Here is an 18,203-nt window from a genome sequence, read left to right as displayed (position 1 = left end):
TGTCTCCCTGCCCCCCTTTATCTTTTACTCACCCTAATTTCCATGTTGCCACAGCTGTTAAACTATTTCATAAATGTAAGCTAGTTTCAAGAATTTATAAGAAGAAATGAATTCCTTGGCTCAAGGTTTCTGAGACCCTTTCTTCTATTTTGGTGTCTATCAGGCTAGTTTGTTATGTTTCAGATGGCTTCATGATAATATCTTCAATATTTTGTCATATAGTTTGGCGTATTAGATAAGATACATCTAGTTCACTGCCAGACATCCCAACACTTCCAGACAGCTGCACAGTGCCATACAGCTGTACACCGCCATACTGCTATACAGTGCCAGACAGCTGCACAGTGCCAGACAGCTACACAGTGCCATACAGCTGTACACTGCCATACAGCTATACAGTGCCAGACAGCTGCACAGTGCCACATAGCTGCACAGTGCCAGATAGCTGCACAGTGCCAGACAGCTGCACAGTGCCAGACAGCTACATACTGCCACTGCCAGACAGCAGCACAGTGCCAGACAGCTGCACAGTGCCAGACATCTGTACACTGCCATACAGCTATACAGTACCAGACAGCTGCACAGTGTCATACAGCTGTACACTGCCAGACAGCTTCACAGTGCCAGACAGCTGCACAGTGCCAGACAGCTGTACACTGCCATACAGCTGTACAGTGCCATTCAGCTACATACTGCCACTGCCAGACAGCTGTACACTGCCAGACAGCTGTAAACAGCCATACAGCTGTACAGTTCTAGACAGCTGCACAGTGTCAGACAGCTGCACAGTGCCAGACAGCTGTACACTGCCATACAGCTGTACACTGCCATACAGCTGTACAGTGACAGGCAGCTGCACAGTGACAGGCAGCTGTACAGTACCATACAGCTGTACAGTGACAGGCAGCTGTACAGTGCCAGACAGCTGTACAGTGACAGGCAGCTGCACAGTGCCAGACAGCTACACATGCATCCTATTTCTCAGTCACACAGATCAGCTCTTTTGCACTTCAGGTCCCTGTCTCCCCATTTGCTATCAATGTTCTGTAGCTCTCTGTCCCCTGTTCCTTATATTCCTGGTGTCTTACCACACAGTACTCTCAGTTCTTTGCCACAGTTGTCTTCTCAGTTCCTTCACCACAAAGGCCATCCCTGTGATGACCCCTGTAGCAGGTGTGAAAGGATGCTCAAATGGAGGAGGTGATGGCTCCTGCAGAGCCTGACCCGTGGAGAAGCTGACCTGTGCTGCAGCTGGAAGACAGGCTGCGTAGCTTGCAGGGCCTAGTAGTCTGTTAGCTATTTTCCTGTTGTGTGATGAGCACATGACCAAAAGCGACTTACAGAAGGAAGGGTTTCTTTTGAGTTACAGTTCCAGAGGGGTCGAGACCATAAAGAGTGAGAAAGTGTGGCATGGTGCAGCAGCAACAGGATGTATGCTCACATTTCTTCCACACACAAGAAGCAGACAGAGAGAAAACAGGAAGTGAGACCAGGCTACAAAGCCTTAAACCCACCCCCAGTGACATATTTCTTCCAGCAAAAAACCTCTTAAAGACTTTATAATATCTCCCAACATGAGCCTAGAGGGGGCATTTCACATTCAAACTACTGAAGGCAATAAGGAGGAAATTCTAAAGAAAAGTCCTAAGTGTCTGGTATTGATTATTGCTTAATAGAAAGTGTCACGTGTTGAGATATGGAAAGTGGGTGAATGGAAATACTTTGAGGAACAGCAGAAACATCTATGTGTTGGGCATATTAAATTCCAAAGAAAATACACATCCCTACCAGGTGAGGTGGCATATGTCTGCCATCCCAGCACTCAGAGGTGGAGGCAGGGGGGATCAAGAGTTCAAGGCAAGCCTCAGCCTACACAGCAAGTTCGAGGCTAGCCTGGGTTCTGTGTGATTCTTAAAAAGGACTAAAATGATACAATTTGTGGGTGCTGAGAAGATGGTATATCTGAGCCTTTTTTCCTACCTCTGTGTTCCTCTGATGTTTGTATAAAAGCACACAAGCCTTTTCTGTCGACGTCACAGGCTTTAGGTTTGCTAAGTCTTTGATGGCAGGAAGCCGAGCCCTTCTCCTCTCTGGAGATTGTTGATGGCTCATGAGGAAACCATCAAGGTTTCCATGAGGTAGCTGGTAGAAAGTGCCTGCTTGGACATTATTGGTGCAGTAAATTTTCTTAGCCTTGATGAATTCCCTAATTTAGAAAGAAAATGCAAAGTTCCTTTCTAATAAAAGTATGTGCTTCAAAGATAGAGTAGAAAAGCCCTGCTAGAACGTTGTGTATATTCAGGCACAGTTCAGTTTTTGGATTTCTGGCTGGCTGGTGGAAAGGAAGTAAGAGGTCTGGCATCTCCATCGAGCTTGAAAATTGGATGTTCCTGTCTACCTTGCCCTTGGCTGACATTACCCAGGTCCAGGATGACTGTAGGCCTTATAGCCTGTAATCCTTTACATGCCATCTTGTATATAAACTTTCATACATGAGTCACCAATACAGAGCAGGAGATTACTTCTGGCAGCTTGTTTTCTGTGAGGTCAAAAACACTGTGGTTAACTTGTTATGATCTACTGTTGCCTAGGAAGAGAGAACTTCAATGGGAGAATTGCCTCAACCCATTTGTTTTATGGGCATATCTGTGCACCATTGTCTCGAGCATTGTAGCATGGCCAGGCCCGCTGTGGGCAGAACTGTCCCTAGGTAGGTGGTCTTGAACTGTATAAGGAAGTTAGTTGAGCACAAGTGTCTGAGTGAGTCAACAAGCAGCATTCCTTCAGGTTTTTATTCTAGGGTAGGCCTTGAGTTCCTACCCTGCCTTTCCTGGATGATGGATCCTGACTGGGTAGTGTAAGACAAATAAACTCTTTCCTCCCCAACTTGCTTGGTCAGAGTGTTTCATCCCAGCAACAGAATGAAGCCAGATACCTTGAGTCAGACCACATCATATCCAGAAAGGAAAGCGAGTAACCCTCTAGTCCCCTCTATAGAAAACAAAGGCAGACGTGGATGCCAGTGTAAAGTATCAAGGCACACTGAATTACTCCCCTTGAAATTGCACAGGGGAAGATCTCTCTCCTCATTTGTCTTTCTCTGAGAACCATAAAATGTGAACACTGGAAGGAAGAGACATTGGAGGCCCTTGAGCTCATCTGCTGGTGGAGAACTGAAACTAGTTTACCCGTAGTTTAAACAGGGCGATAGCACTCGCTGACAATAAAAATGACTGAAGAAGGCCAGATACGGTGGCACACCCATCTTAGCACTTGGTAGGTGGAGACAGAGGATCAAGGTCATATGGAGACTCCACAAGAACTACACAAGAACTGGTCTAGAAACAAACACCCACCAGAACGTTCAAAGCCCAGATTCCCCCTAAGGTTTCTGCAGTGTCGCTCACCTGTGAATACCAGTCACTGTCAAGCCACAGGCACACACGCCATCAGGGGTCAAGTCTCTTCTTGTCAGAGGCAGCTCCCTGAAGATCTGTTTTCAGATCACATACAGTCAGCAGAGTGTGGTGGGTCCCTGTTGGTTAGTGCACAGAAAATATGCAAAAATCAGCCAGAGAGAACTGGCTAGCATGGATGAAGGGAATCCGGCAAGTGGGGTGGGGGGGTACAACTAGAAGAAAAAATTCTAGTGGGGCAAAAAGGTTAAAGGAAGAAAAGTGGGCTGGGGACCCTGACTACTCTGGAAAGCTCCACACAACTGTTCTTGACCAGTGTTTTACAAGGAAATGAAATTCCCCAACTCTTAGTATTTCTAATGCTTTACATTATAGAATACTAAATTAATTTTATCTCCATTGTTTCAACCTTCAGTACATTTATAAATCTTATAGTAAGAGATTTTAATCTTTGGCCAAAAATTTTAAGCATCACAGAACAATTGTAAACAATAATTTTCTCAAGGAGTGTCAGAAAGAAAAACTTTACTAACACATAAACTGAGGACTGTAATTTCAATAAAATCCCAACCATAACCCCCTTCCCCCCCCACACACATACTTTTCTTTCTTACAGTTCTTTGCACTCTTGTGTTATCTGTTTCTCTCTTTGTTGAGGTGGGTGAAGTTAACATTTAGTTTGGCCACATGCCAGAACAGCCTAATGCAATGAGAAAATAAGTGAGAAGTGTCAGGCAGGTATGGAGGAATTGAAGACAGAACAGGCATCCAGGCAGTATCTCTGCAGACTCTGGCCTCTTTGTTCCTCCTCTGCTACTGACTTGGCTGGAGCCCTATGCCCGTGGATGGTGATAACCCCCATTAGGCTATCCTGTGCTCTTCATTGACTACACAGACTGACCTAGTGATACATAGCTTCTTACAATGCACATAGAGTCTGTGCTGACCTCAAGGCTTTTCATGATCTGGCTACGTTGCCGGCTTCCTTATAGAATAACATCCCATTCCCCACTGGTTCAGTCCACTTTAACCAAAAGGTTCTTCACTCCTGTTTCCTTCCTCCCCTTCCCTTTCCCCTTCCTTTCTTTCCCTTCTCTTTTCTCTTTCCCTTCCTCTTATCTCTCCCCCACTTTCTATTCCATTGCCTCCCTCTCTACTCCTTTATACATCTTTTACTTTTTTCTTTGTGCTAGGGCTTAAAGTAGGGGTCTTGAGCATGCTAGGCCTGTAGTGTACCCCTGAGCTATGCCCTAAGTCAGTGCTTTTCTGGGTGTTGCCAAGACCCTGTTGTCTGACTTGAACACCTCTTCCCAACCCCCTCCCCCAGAGCTTCAGTCTTCATTATCCTTCCTTCCAGGTCTTTGCTCAGAAGTCACCCCCACTGAGTCCCCGACAGTCCCTCCCAGCTCTGTAGCCCTTCCTGTCCCCCTTAGATTCTTCTTCTTTTCCTTATAGAACTTTTCATCTTCTAACATGATTATACATTTATTGTGTTTCTGTTATTGGATCTCTTCCCTTGCCATCACATAAGCCTAATGAGTTTGGGGATCTTTGGTGTACCAGGCAATTTATCTCAAGCACTTAGAACAGTTCTTAGCATATATTTATGTCCCAACCAAGTATCTGTTAAATGATGAATGAGGCTGTTGATGTCGTTTGAGAATTCTTTTCTGGTTGTTGTTTTAGTAGACTTGGCATCCTTTGTTAAAGAAAACATGTCCTATTAACTTGTCATATGTTTGCCTGCAAAGAGGATTCTAGTTCTCGCCATTCTCCCCATAAAAATCACACCTCCATTTTTAGCAAGTTAAAATTTATTTATTTATTTGCTTATTTTATTTATTGATGGTAGAATGCAGGGCAGGGGTAGTGTAGGATAGGGTGGGATAGGGTGGACAGGGGGGCTCATAGGCCATGGTACACTTGAAGGTCAGAGAACATCTTCTGGAATCTATTACCCTCTTCCACAAATGGGTTCCAGAGATTGAACTCAGGTTATGTGTGAGTCTTGGTGGCAAGCAGTATTACTAAGCCATCTTACTGGTGCTATTCGGATAAGTTTTAAAGTCCCAGGGTGTGCATGGGAGAGTTGAACAGAGGGGATCCAACTCTGTATTTTTTATTTTGAGCCATAATAAATGTTGTGGCTTAAAGTGAACTATGACATGATTGTTTTAAGTTTTAACTACAGTACATATTTCACCTATCCCTCCTTATTTTATATATATGTGTATTTTGCCTGCCTGTATGTCTGTGCACCATTTGAGTTCCTGATGCCTATGAAGGCCAGAAGCGGGCATCTGAGTCCCTGAGGCTATAGTTTACAGATGGTTGAAAACCACCATGTTGTTGCTGGGAATTGAGCTTAGGTCCTTTGAAAGAAGAGCCAGAGCTCTTAAGCGCTAAGCCATTTCTCTAGCACCTAAAGCATATATCTCCGCAGGGCACCTGGTTTCTATTTATCTCCTGGACAGAGAGCTGCAAGATAAGGCACATAGTGTGAACACACATTCATGTGTGTACTCATCCCTGTCATCTCCTGGTGATACTCTCTGTCTGTCTGTCTCTCTTTCCGTGTGTGATGTGGTATGTGTACATGTGTGTGGAGACCAGAGGTTGACATTGGGACATTTGTCTATGTCTACTTTATTTTTGAGACAGGGTGTCTCATATAACATGGAGCTCACTGATTTGGCTGGCCTGGATGACCATGAAGCTCTGGGATTCATCTATGTGCAGCCCTCTCAACCAACACCCCAGTGCTAGGAAAACAGGTGCATCTGAGCCTAGCATTTTATTAGGGTTATGAGGATTTGAACTTGGGTCTTCATGCTTTCATAGCAAGTATTTACTAACTGAGCCATCTTTTTAGCCATAAAGACCTTGGAAAGATCCTCATGAAGTAACGCAGAAACAAGACTTCTAACCAAAAGCCTAAGCCTGGATTAAACCAAGTTAAACTTATGTAAAGCACTTGACATGAAGAGTATCTTTGAGTCTTCCAGTATTATTAAGGATATCTATTGAGCTTTCAAGATTATGCTGTAAGGGGCTGGAGAGATGGCTTAGTAGCTAAGAGCACTTGCACCTCAGGCAGAGGTCCTTGGGTTCAGTTCCCAGCATCCACGTGGTGACTCACAACCATTTTAACTTCAGTTACGGTTGATCTGACTGCCTCTTCCAGCCTTCAAGGGTACTAATCACTCACATAATACACATACATACACACAGACAAAACAAGTATACAAATAAAATAATATCAACCTTTTTTAAAGAGTACACCTCCCTGGTTGGAGAGATGGCTCAGAGGTTAAGACCTTTTGCTGCTCCTGCAGAGGACCTGAGTTCAGTTTCAAACACCCATATTAGGCAGCTCACAACTGCCCATAGTTCTCCCTCTCTCAGATCTGTCCCCTCCTCTGGCCTCCCTGGGCCCTGTATTAATGAATATATATGTATATTATATACATACATATATAATGTACCCTCCAGTAAAAATAAATATTTTTAATATTAATTTAAATGTATTCTATAATTGACTCATGTAGAGTGTATATGAAAGGTAATTGTAATCAAAGTTTTTTTGTATTTATGTGGAAATAGGAAAGTTAGGGACTACATGGGATTTTCAAGTGATTGGTTGAGTTTATGTTGGTGCTGTGGATGTGTATGTTACAGTAAGATTTGCTGTATCTTTAATATACAGGCACTGAAATTTTCCTCTGGTGTTGCCCTGTTTCCTGGCCTCACCTAAGTCAGTGGTACTCAACCTTCCTAATGCTGCAACCACTTAGTGCCGTTCCTCATGTTGTGGTGACTCTCAACCATAACATTATTTTGTTGCTACTTGATAGCTGTAATTTTGTTAGTGCTATGAATATAAATATTTGATATGCAAGGTATGTGATACTCAACCCCACAGGGAATGAGACCCACAGGTTGAGAATCACTGCTCTAACTCACCAAATCACTTACTGTACACATTTGTGAACAAGCAGAGATGGTCTAGGGCTCACAGTCACTTGTTTAGGACATACTATGTTCACTGAGCATGGAATTAGACCTAGGGATAGAGCCAAAAGCATGTAAGGCCTTGTTCTGTTCTCATATAGCTGTTCCTACCATGGCACACATGCCAACAGGCAGTATGTGGCCTGAGTAGCTGGAAAGAGCTGAGTCTTATCCACAAGATGCTTATTATTGTCATGGTTTGTGAATTCTGTTCCTGGTTATTCAACAGCAGCAGGGAGATGAATATGAAAGTATGAGGAAAGATGAATAAAATATTTAGATTTATGTTTGAATTCTTCACAACTTTGACCATGCTAGTGTTCCTACTTACACATAGCAGAAGTCCCTATGAAGGAGAACTTGAAGGAGGATTCTGTGTGTCAGGGGCTACTGTCCAGGGCTAGCATACTATAGAAGAAAGTGCTTTTCTCTCTGTGTGCCCCATGCATGTGAGAGCCACATCCAACATAGATTTGGTCAAAATTGCTAAATCCTGCTGAGCATGGTAGTTCACACCTGTTATTCCAAAGTTTAGGGAGAAAGAGCTGAAAGGATGTGAATTTGAGGGTAACCTGGGCTCCATGGTAAGCCCTCTAGAGCTCACCCTCCCATCTCTCCTCCCATTCCTCCTCATCATCTCTCCTGTGCATCTGATTCTAGATTCTCTGGTTCCAAAATTAACCCTTCACTTTCTGGCAACTTGTATTTCTAGTCTCCAGGACACTTAGCATTTCCTGACCCTTCAAAGGTGTCCTCATACCTCATGATTCGGGGATCATCCAGGGTGTGTTCTGCTCCAGCATGAGGTCCCTCGGCATTCCTCAATGTCCTCTTATTGTCTTTCTTTGTCAGGCTGTGTTTGTGGTAAAGCAGGATTCCTTCAGCACTGAGAGAGACTTCATGCTGAGCTTGGCTCTTGGATTGCAGTCTCTTCTGTGAGCTGAGTAATTTTTGGCTTTATTTTTTATTTCATTTGGCGTTCTTATGAATGCATTCATGGATTCATGTTCACTGGCTCCCTCTTCATTCCTGACACTGGTTTGGAGCTATATTTCTAAACAAAAACAGTCTCAATTTAATAACTGGATATTGATAGCTACAGAAACAAGTGTGTAACAACCAAAGAAGCCAATGGGAAGACTACAGTGACTTGGGGCATAAAACACCAAGAACAAACCACCTGGTGGCAGGGGAAGCTTGTGACTGTAACCAGTGCCTGAACTGAAACTTGAAAGATGGGCAGATGTTAGCTGGAAGAGGGACAAAGAGACAAACTATTGAAAAGACCTCTGGGAGCATCAGGCGACTGGAAGTTGGTAGTAGGTGGTTCCCTGGTGCCAAACTGTTAGATAAGGTCTTAAAAGCTAATGGATATTTGGGCCTTTTTATAGAACTGGAGAACCATTCAAGGTTATTCTTTAATGCAAGTCTCATTCAATGTTTCTCCCCTCCTCCTTCCCTTCTGTTCATTCTCTCTCTCTCTCTCTCTCTCTCTCTCTCTCTCTCTCTCTCTCTCTCTCTCTCTTTTTCTGTTTTTGTTCTTTGGAGACTGGGTCTCATGTAACTCAGGCTGGTCTCGGGGATGTCTTTGAACCCTTGATCTTCCTGCCTCTACTTCCCAAATCCTGGGAAGTGTGCCAGTTTATGTGGTTCTGGGGATCAAATCTTCACACTAGGCAAGCACTCTACCAAGACATGTGAATTGAACTTTCTGGGTATTTAAGCAGCTAGAACCACTTTGCATTCCTAAAGAACTGAACATGTGTCATTCCTTGGAGAGTGGGCTTTCTTCCTAACTCCTTTGACCATTATCATAATAGGAATTAGACATGACTAGTCAATGGATATATTTGTCACATTTACTGACTTAGAAAAAAAAAAGTGATCTTGAAAAAATATTTTTTTCTGGGGAGAGGGGGTGTTATAATTTGAAATTTTTATTTTCTTAAGTTTAAAACTGTATCAAAGCATTTTATGACAATGTTATTTAGGTGTCAATTGAATATCACACATAAAACAAAGTATATTTTTCTTAAACAAACAAACAAGCAAGCAAGCAAAAACCTTCTACCAATGGAGCTAAATTCCAAGCCAAATAGGCTTCAAACTCATGAGTCTCCTGCTTCTACCTGAAATCGCAGACTTTGTTCCACTACACTCAGCTTCATGACATTTTTCTAAATTATTGAAAGTGCTTTCACTGTTCTATTCGGCATTTGCCTAAAGTAAATGTATTGTTTGAAGCTTGTTTTACAAAATAGAGAATGATAGATTCAAGCCTATCTAGAAGCAGCAAGACAATTTGACATTGCTAGTCATTTGTGCTTCATGGACAGCTAGTTTTTTAAATAAAAAGAAATAATGAAGTAAGAACTACATTGAATCAATCCATTTTGTAGTAATTTGGTTATGGAATATGATTTATTGTGAAGTGAGCATGAGGGTGTTGCTCTAGCAAGGCATTAGGGCAGATGTCCCATGATTTGTAGCCAGGGAACGATTTCCAACCAACCGCCTGTCTTCTGATGCTCCCATAGGTCTTCTCAATATGCTGCCCTCTTTGTCCTCCATCCAAATAGCACCTGCCCATCTTTCAAGTTTAAATTCAGCCATTAGATATAAGTTTAAAAAAAAAAATGGAAGGGGCTTAGCTAAACAGAAGGTTGCCAGCAGGCATAATATGACCTCAGTATATTATATAAAAGTATGAAATTATCAAATATAAAAACTAATGTTTAAGGTGCTTTTAGCTTTATGTGCTAAGGTAGGAGGCATGATGGCTGTCACTTGTGAGCCTTAGACACCCACTTGATGTGCATGACCAGGTTCAGAAGTAAGAACCGTGAATTCAAGGTTTAGCTTGGAAGAGGCCTTGTGACGCACTCAGACATTCTTCCCTTGTGTCTTTGTTGTGTTCGCATCCTGGATCTCATCTGTGTTAGGCAATGGTTGTCTTCAGCATCGGGGATAGAAGCTAGGTTTTATATACATGAATATTCAAATTAGATCATCATACACATGGTAAGCGAAACCAAAGTTGAAGCCATAGGTTGCAATCATCAGAAAAGCACAGATCTTCCCTATAAATACTTCCGCAAAGCCTGCAGGCTCTTCTACCTCAGGAGAAAGCGTCTGTAGGGGGATGAGTGATGGGCTAATAAAAGGGAGCTGGCAGGTGGCTTGCGTTCTGCTGTTTGGTCCGTCAAGTGTTTGGCATATATTACTTTCTGTCAAAAATGGGAACCCGTCACTTTCAAGGCTGTAAAATAGATTGTTCTCATGTGTACTAGAGAAAGCTTTGTGGGCCTATCAGGTTAGGCTCTGTCATTTCAAGCCAAATCATGACTGGCAGACCTGGCTATAGCCTGTCTCCTTGGTAGTGTAGTTGAGCTTCTTTGAACATTAGTGTTACATGGTTTCTGGGTTACTCTGTCACCCCAGTTTAAGGTGTGACATAGAGGGAAATTGCACAAAGAAGCCAGTTACATAAGTTCAATGGTGTTCCTGAGTGGGAACTGTTCATCTTCATTTGTTTCCTTACATCCTTAGTGTTCACACCACATTGGTGGACATTCCAGATGATTTCTACAGTTCTGATTTTTTTCTAGTATATCGGCCTTAACTTGCTATATAGCCTAGGGGGATCTTCAACATCTGACTCTTCTTCCTGCATCTCCCCAGGGCTGAGATTACAGTTGTGTGCCACCACTTACAGGGATTGATACATGGCTTGGAGCATGCCTGGCATATTTTCTACAAACTGTCCTATACACCTTTAAACTATAGACTTCTTTTAATATTCTATTGCTTATTGCTGGCCTCTTTAATGCTTAGAGAAGGCTACCTATGTCTCCTAAGATCCATAGCCTTTGTGAGACCCATTCTGAGTCCTGGGTAATCAGAGAATGTGGCCTTTAACAGTGGCATTTGTTAGAAGTATGAACTTAGTGCCACCCAAGGCCTATGTTAGCAAGATCCTCTGGTGGCAGCATGTGTTGAAGAAACAACCCTGCTGGTAATGAGCATGGTGAAAACAACCAGTTCCCTGTAGAAACCATGTGGAGATGGCTTTCAGGTCAGATATGTTAGGTTTAATAACCCAGTTCCTGGAAACATATGTAGTTAGGGAAAATCCCTTTGTGCCTCCTTTTCTCCCTCCTACGTGTGTATGTGACTAATCTTTATATCACGTGGGAATATTGAAGGGGCAGGTACACCCCATGCCTTTGGAAACTGGGTGTCTTCTCTATTTTTCACAATCACCTAGTTGAGCTGCTGTTCTCTGTGTGCCCTGTGCTGTGCTCTGCTTTCTCCTAGCTACACTTGGCTCTTCCTGTCTTCCCTCTGTTCACTTCTGTGTCTTTAATTCATGCATTCAAATAACCATTCACTAAATAATATCAGGACAGTCTCCAGCTTTCCCCAGAGGTTCTTTTACCTTAGAGTGTTGTTTACATATTACGGCTGGGTCCATGGGACATGTAAGACAAAATAGTCAGAGACCTCTGGGACCTCCTAGGCCTGCGAGCATGTCAGCACCATCTCCAAGTTTCTCATTATACTGCATGTTTGGAAACCACCATATAGCTTTGATCTTGTAGTAGATTATGTAAAGCACTTCATGATCTTTTATTTTGCTACCCAGCACATGAATTTTACATTTGCTCTTACTTATAGGCAAATCAGTCTATTTCCGTCTCCCAGCAAATGGCTTTTCAAGTAAAATAAGTGTTCACTCATATTAATGAGCACCCAGAGGTGAATTCAGAGGGTGGATGTTAACACTGGCCTTGGCCTGTGGCGGGCACTATGTGCTAGCTGTTTACGCTGCTGCTACCACCTAGAAAATAATGGCAAACACCAAACACCAGAGAGGTTTTAAATGCAAAGAAGAATTGTGCTTTTCCAGCTGAACACAGCGTTTGCTTTGAGGTAACCAGCGTAGCTTCTTTTCTATTTCTTGAGACGTATCCCACTTCTTTATCTTGCCTCTTCCATTCTACAGTGAGATGTAGGACACGTATAGTCCTCCATGCTGGGCTTCAGGGACACCTCTCCGTCATGTGACATCTTGCTGAAGGGATCAATGGATGCTTACAATCTATTCTCTGTTATGTGTCCTTCTGTGACTTTGCAGTTGATGTGTCCAAATGCAAATGATGGGAGCGAGATGAGTCCATAGAGTGTTTCCCATGCAAGGTTGAGGACCATCTTTGATAGCTCAAAACCCTTGTGAAAACAAAGCAAAGCAAAACAAAACAAAACAACCATGTACAGCAGCAAATGCCAGCACTCCCAGCACTGTGCAGTTAGACACAGGAGGATACATGGGGTACACTTATCTGCCTTCAGAGCCAGAGGAGCGCCTGCCTCAGTGAGAGACCCTGTCTAAAAACTAAAGTGAGGATGGATTAAGGAAGACACCTTGTTCAGATTAGATCTCAGGCCTCCACACATGTGTGCATGCATTTGCACGCACACGCACTCACATATACATACCCTACACGTAAGTGCTTGTACTTTTCAGACATTTGTGCTAGTAATAGAACCTGTTAAATGATGATACTTCATTACAAACAACCCTCCCTCCTCTTACGCAGAGCCTGTTCAGTCCCTCTGTTGTTGTGGTGACACTTTGTCATGCATCATCATCTCAGAGACTGAAGGCCTTGCCTAAGATCCCATGACTGCTAGTATATGGCTGAGCCAGGATGGAAGAGTCCGCTGGTTCTTGTTTGCAGGGTATAGTGAGCTAGTTGACCTTGCTGTGTATCCCAGGCTGTAATAAGTCACAGTCTGTGTCAGGTCATCCTGTGGATCACCTTTCCCCATGTGCACATCTGTCTGTAATCTTGCTTCAGTAATTGGTTTGAATCCCTTATTGTGTATCCAGGTATTGAACTAACCAATGGTCTTTCTGTGTTCTTAAGCATCCCGGAATCTTCTCAGATAGGATCAAATTGCCCCAGTGTGGTAGAATTACAGTGACTTGCCGTGAGTTATCGGCACACTTCCTTATGGTAGTTTTGACTGACGCGCGTGTCATCTTGTAGGTCCTGTCTCATTCTGGAGGATGTTTGATGTTTCTTGGCAATGCTGGTGATTGAGCAGTGTGGGAGGGTGTGAACTAGAAAAATCCCACCTTTCACTCATCCACAAAGTAGCCTTTCGATGACAGTGAGAACACTGATGGCCTTGGATGGCTTTGGCTCTTCCCTTTCCCCAGCATCCAGCTTCTTTCTTGCACATAAAAAGCACCCAAGGAACTGACACTGCATAGCTCTTTTTGGTGGCAGTTTTTACCTATGGCTCATGTTCTAGTTTCCTTTCTACTCCTGTGATTAAAACCAAACAAGCAAACAAATAAAAACATACTGACCAAAAGCAATGTAGGGGAAGGAAGACGTTATGAATCTTTCACCCTAGGTTTTAGTCCATCTTTTGGGGGAGGTGAAGGCAGGAACCCAAGCACCTAGACTCATCACATCCAAACTCAAGCAAAGAAAGAATAAACACAACCTTCTATGATGGTTTTCTGTAGATAGTTTTGTCCGTTCTTATACTGTTGAAGACCTCGTGCCTAGGGAATGGTGCTTCCCTTGATGGGCTGGCTGACTCTTCCTGAATCAGTTAATAATGAAGACATGCTCATAGACCAACTAACCTGATGTAGATAACTCATCACAAATAATTTTTTTCCCCAAGTGATTCAAGTTTGTGTCTAGGTGACAGTCAAAACTAACTAGCATATCATTTTATTTTAGATATTTTATGTGTATGACTGTTTTACCTACAAAAAGGTATGTAAACCATGAGTGTGTCTGGTGCCCGTGGTGGTCCGAAGATGGTATGCAATCTCCTAGATCCTCTGGAACTGGAGTAATGGATGGTTGTGGGTCATCATGTGGGTATTGAGAATGGAACTTGGTTCCTCTGCAAGAGCAGCAAGTGCTTTTAACTGCTAAGCTATCTCTTGAGCCCCCCTACTGCTGAGATTTTTAATAGGTGATAAAGCCCTATGTTCTTAGATCTCACTTAGCCCATCCATTTGGAATCTCACCTTTCTTCCTGTTTCTTTCTGCAGGATGATGAGGTGGTTCTGCAGTGCACGGCGACCATCCACAAAGAACAGCAGAAGCTGTGCTTGGCAGCAGAAGGATTTGGCAACAGACTTTGTTTTTTGGAGTCTACTTCCAATTCCAAGGTGGGTTGAAAGCTCACAAGGCTGATGGAGTATTCTAGTTCCACTCATGGTAGTGAGTTTGTATATGAGCACTCTGTTGTTTTCTATGGAACAAGGAATATATAAGCTAAATGGGGTATATGAAATGTTTATACTTCTTAATTGAAAACTTTGAGTCTCTCTGGGTTGCAGAGTTCTGGGATGCACTTGCACACAGGTGTGGAAAAGGCTTTGACCCATGATGGCTATTCTGTAGGAAGCAGTAAATGTGTGCATAAATGACGTGATTTTGAAATGGAGAAAGGCCTAGAAGGAAAAGCAGAACAATTAGGAAGACAGGAATCAGGGCAGGTCTTGCTCTTCTATGGGGCTTTAGGGAGTTAGTGATGGCTGAACAGGCCAGAATCAAGTGACTAAGTTCTTGAAAGCTGCACCAAGAAGAACAAAATCATTCAGTGTCTCTTGGGCAGGAATGTGGGGGCAGAATGCTGCACTAGCACAAAGTCACCTGCGGTAGTAGAGGAAGTTCTAAGGATGACCTAGAACCTGGGATGGTGAAGAGTCCAGGTTTCTTTGTAATGCCATGGAGGCTGTGGGGGTGGGGCCCTGGAGCAGGGCGGTGATTCAGTTTGTTTGAAGGACTCTGAAGACTCTCAGGGCTCCTATAGGGATTTGAGACTATGAACAGTGAGTGTAAAAGCTCCAGGATGAGCAGGAAGGAGCTTGTGTTATCTGATTGGCAGCTGAGTCTTCCTCTCACTGGGAGCAATGAGGAGTCTGATTGGATAAGAGAGATTTCTGGGAGTCACAAAGTGAGTGAGAAAATAGCCTACGAAGCTCTTGTGCAGTACTTCTGGTTTATAGAGTTCTTGGTGTACATAATCTCATTTAAATTCCATCATAAGAGAATGTATGTATTGTGATCATATTCATTATACAAACAAAGAACTGGAACTAAATAGCAAGTCCTAGACTTGAAATACTCAACATTAGTAACACTGTTGGCAAGGGCTATGCTCACTTATACAAAACCTTAGGGCTTCAAATATTTGGTTAATCCTTTGACACATCATCTTCTTATTCTGTAAAACAACAGTGAATATATATGTGAAATGTTTATTATAGTCATTTACATCAAGTGAAATTCCTAACATTTAATAACCAATGTTGGATGTATTATACACCTGCCTAGATTTTTTTTTTTTTTTGAGATAAGGACTCATGTTGTTAAATACATGTTAGGAATAGTATACTCTTCCTCAGATATTTTAAGTAAAGGTCTCATGTAGCTCAGGCTGGCCCTGAACTTCCCAGATGGACCAAGGATGCCCATGACTTCATGATGCTTCGGTTTCCATCTCCTGGTGCTGATATTTCATGGGTGCACCAACACATCTGGTTTCTACAGGGCTGGATTTGAACTTAGGGCTTTATGGAAGCTAGGTAAACATTCGGCTGAGTGAGCTTTATCCCAAGTCCTCCCTTATATTTATTTTAATTTACAAATTTCATTAGAACATACTTTTTGTAAAATTTACTGTGATAGGTCCAGTTATGAAAACTATTCAAGAACTATCATTTTCAAACTTAACATTTTCTCGCATTTTTGTGGTGGCTAGAACAAGCTTTTATAGTTGACTAGCTTTTTGAAAATATTTGTGTGTGTGTGTTTGCTACAATCATGTATATGTATCATGTGTGTGTATCATGTATATTCCTGGTACCCTTGAAGGTCAGAAGGCAGCATCAAGTCCCCTGGGCACTTGGATGCTGGGCACCAAACTCAGGTCCTCTGGAAGAGCATCTCTTAACCTCTGTCTAGCCTGGTAACTGGGTATTTGACTCTCTTCATTACATCAAACATTGTATTAGATGATGTTTTGATTCTTTGCTAAGGTAGTTGGTTCTGATACTAAAATTAATATTCTGGGTTAGGGAGATGGCTTACTTGGTAAAAATGCACGCACATTCAAGGGCCTGAGTTTCATCTTCAGAATCCACAATTTTAAAAAAATTGGCATGTGGTACACACTTGCAGTCTAGGCATTGGGAAGTCAGAGACAGGTAGATCCCTGGGGATCACTGACCAAACAGCCTTGTCTGGATAAGGAGTTGCAGACTAGTGAGAGACCCTGTCTCAAAACTTAAAAAAAAAATGTGGACAGCACCTAAGGAATGACATCCAAGGTGTCTTTTGCTCCCCTCACATAGTGATATACACTCAAATTTCAATAATGGTATACCAAAAGGCAATCAAGCATTCTCATTGGCCTAGATGAACCAGTTAATTCTTAGTAGGGGAACTTGACTCTGCGTTTGCTATACATAACCGAATGAACTGAAGATCTAATCCATTTGCTCTTGTGGTGTCTTACATTCTTTCCTAGAAGACAGAATGAAAGTTGCATTGCATTATTCAGAGTATAGAATTAAAGGTAAAGCTGATGTTGGACAGAGCACTGAGCTGTTTTCTTATTTCGTGGTGGCTGGGTGATCCACCAGGCTAGTCTGATTCCTGTCCTTACCTTACTTCATCTTTTTAAAATTTAATTTCTTTTTAATTTTTCTTAATTCACTTGATGTCCCAATCACAGCCTCTCCTCCCTCCTCTCTTCCCAGTCCCACCCTTACAAATCCCCCCTCCCATTGCCCTCTCTCTTTCACTTCAGAGAAGCAAAACCCCCCTTGGGTACCACCCCACCCTGGGGCATCTAGTCCCAGCAGGTCTAGGCACATCCTCTCCCACTGAGGCACAACCAGGGAGTCCAGTTAGGGAAGGGGATCCAATGTCAGGGAACAGAGACTGAGATAGCCCCCATTCCACTTTTTAGGGAACCACATGAAGACCAAGCTGCGCATTTGCTACAAATGTGTAGGGGGTCTTGGTCCAGCTCCTCTATGTTCCCTGGATGGTGGCCCAGGCTCTGTGAGTCCCCATAGTCTCAGGTTAGTTGACTTTGTAGATCTTCTTGTGCTGCCCTTGACCCCTCTGACTTGCTCAGTTCTATTTCCTACTCTTCCATAAGATTCCCTGGGCTCTGCCTGATGTTTGGCTGTGAGTCCCTCTGTGTCTGCCTCCATCCACTGCTGGATGAAGCTTCTCAAGAGACAGTTATGCTAGGTTCCTGTCTGCAGGCAGAGCAGAGGATCCTTAATGGTGTCTGGGGTTGGCTCTCTCACATGGAATGGGCCTCAAGTTGGGGCAGTTATTGGTTGGATTGTTCCCTTAGTCTCTGCTCTGTCTTCAACCCTATACATCTGATAGGTAAGACAAATTTTGGGTTGAAGGTTTTGTGGGTGGACTGATGTCCCCCTCCATCCTCTGGAAATCCTGCCTGGCTACAGAAAGTAGCCCTGTCAGTCTCTATATCTAAGCTAGAGTGACTCCCATAGACTCCCCATATTCTTTTTCATCCCAGGCCTCTAGTTAGTTACCAGACAGCCTCCTCCCACCCCCGATTTCCATTCTCACTTCCATGCCTTTCTCACCTCTTTTCTCTCACACCAGATTACCATCTCTGTTCCCCCTGCCTTTCCTACCCAGTTCCCTCTCTATATCCATCCCAAATGCCTAGATATACATATGCTCCCAT

The 18,203-nt window shown here is 43.1% G+C and overlaps 1 protein-coding gene across 21 annotated transcripts in view; it reads left to right on the top strand.

Annotated features, from left to right (window-relative positions):
* The window catches only part of Ryr2 (ryanodine receptor 2, cardiac), a 553,847-nt gene that overhangs the window by 146,432 nt on the left and 389,212 nt on the right, over positions 1 to 18,203 (top strand). For all 21 annotated transcript variants that reach the window (XR_003950437.1, XR_003950438.1, XR_003950439.1 and 18 more), the window contains exon 2: positions 14,512 to 14,631. Coding sequence is in view for 18 of the 21 variants with exons in the window: in XM_017315461.2 (XP_017170950.1) it covers positions 14,512 to 14,631 (120 nt within the window). In the remaining 3 variants the exon portion in view is untranslated. The remainder of the gene's footprint in view (positions 1 to 14,511; positions 14,632 to 18,203) is intronic.

This window comes from Mus musculus, chromosome 13, assembly GCF_000001635.26.
Source record: "Mus musculus strain C57BL/6J chromosome 13, GRCm38.p6 C57BL/6J".
In the NCBI taxonomy this organism is placed as follows: domain Eukaryota; kingdom Metazoa; phylum Chordata; class Mammalia; order Rodentia; family Muridae; genus Mus; species Mus musculus.
The sequence above is the reverse complement of the archived record's forward strand: the minus strand, read 5'-3'. Positions and strand labels throughout refer to the sequence as shown.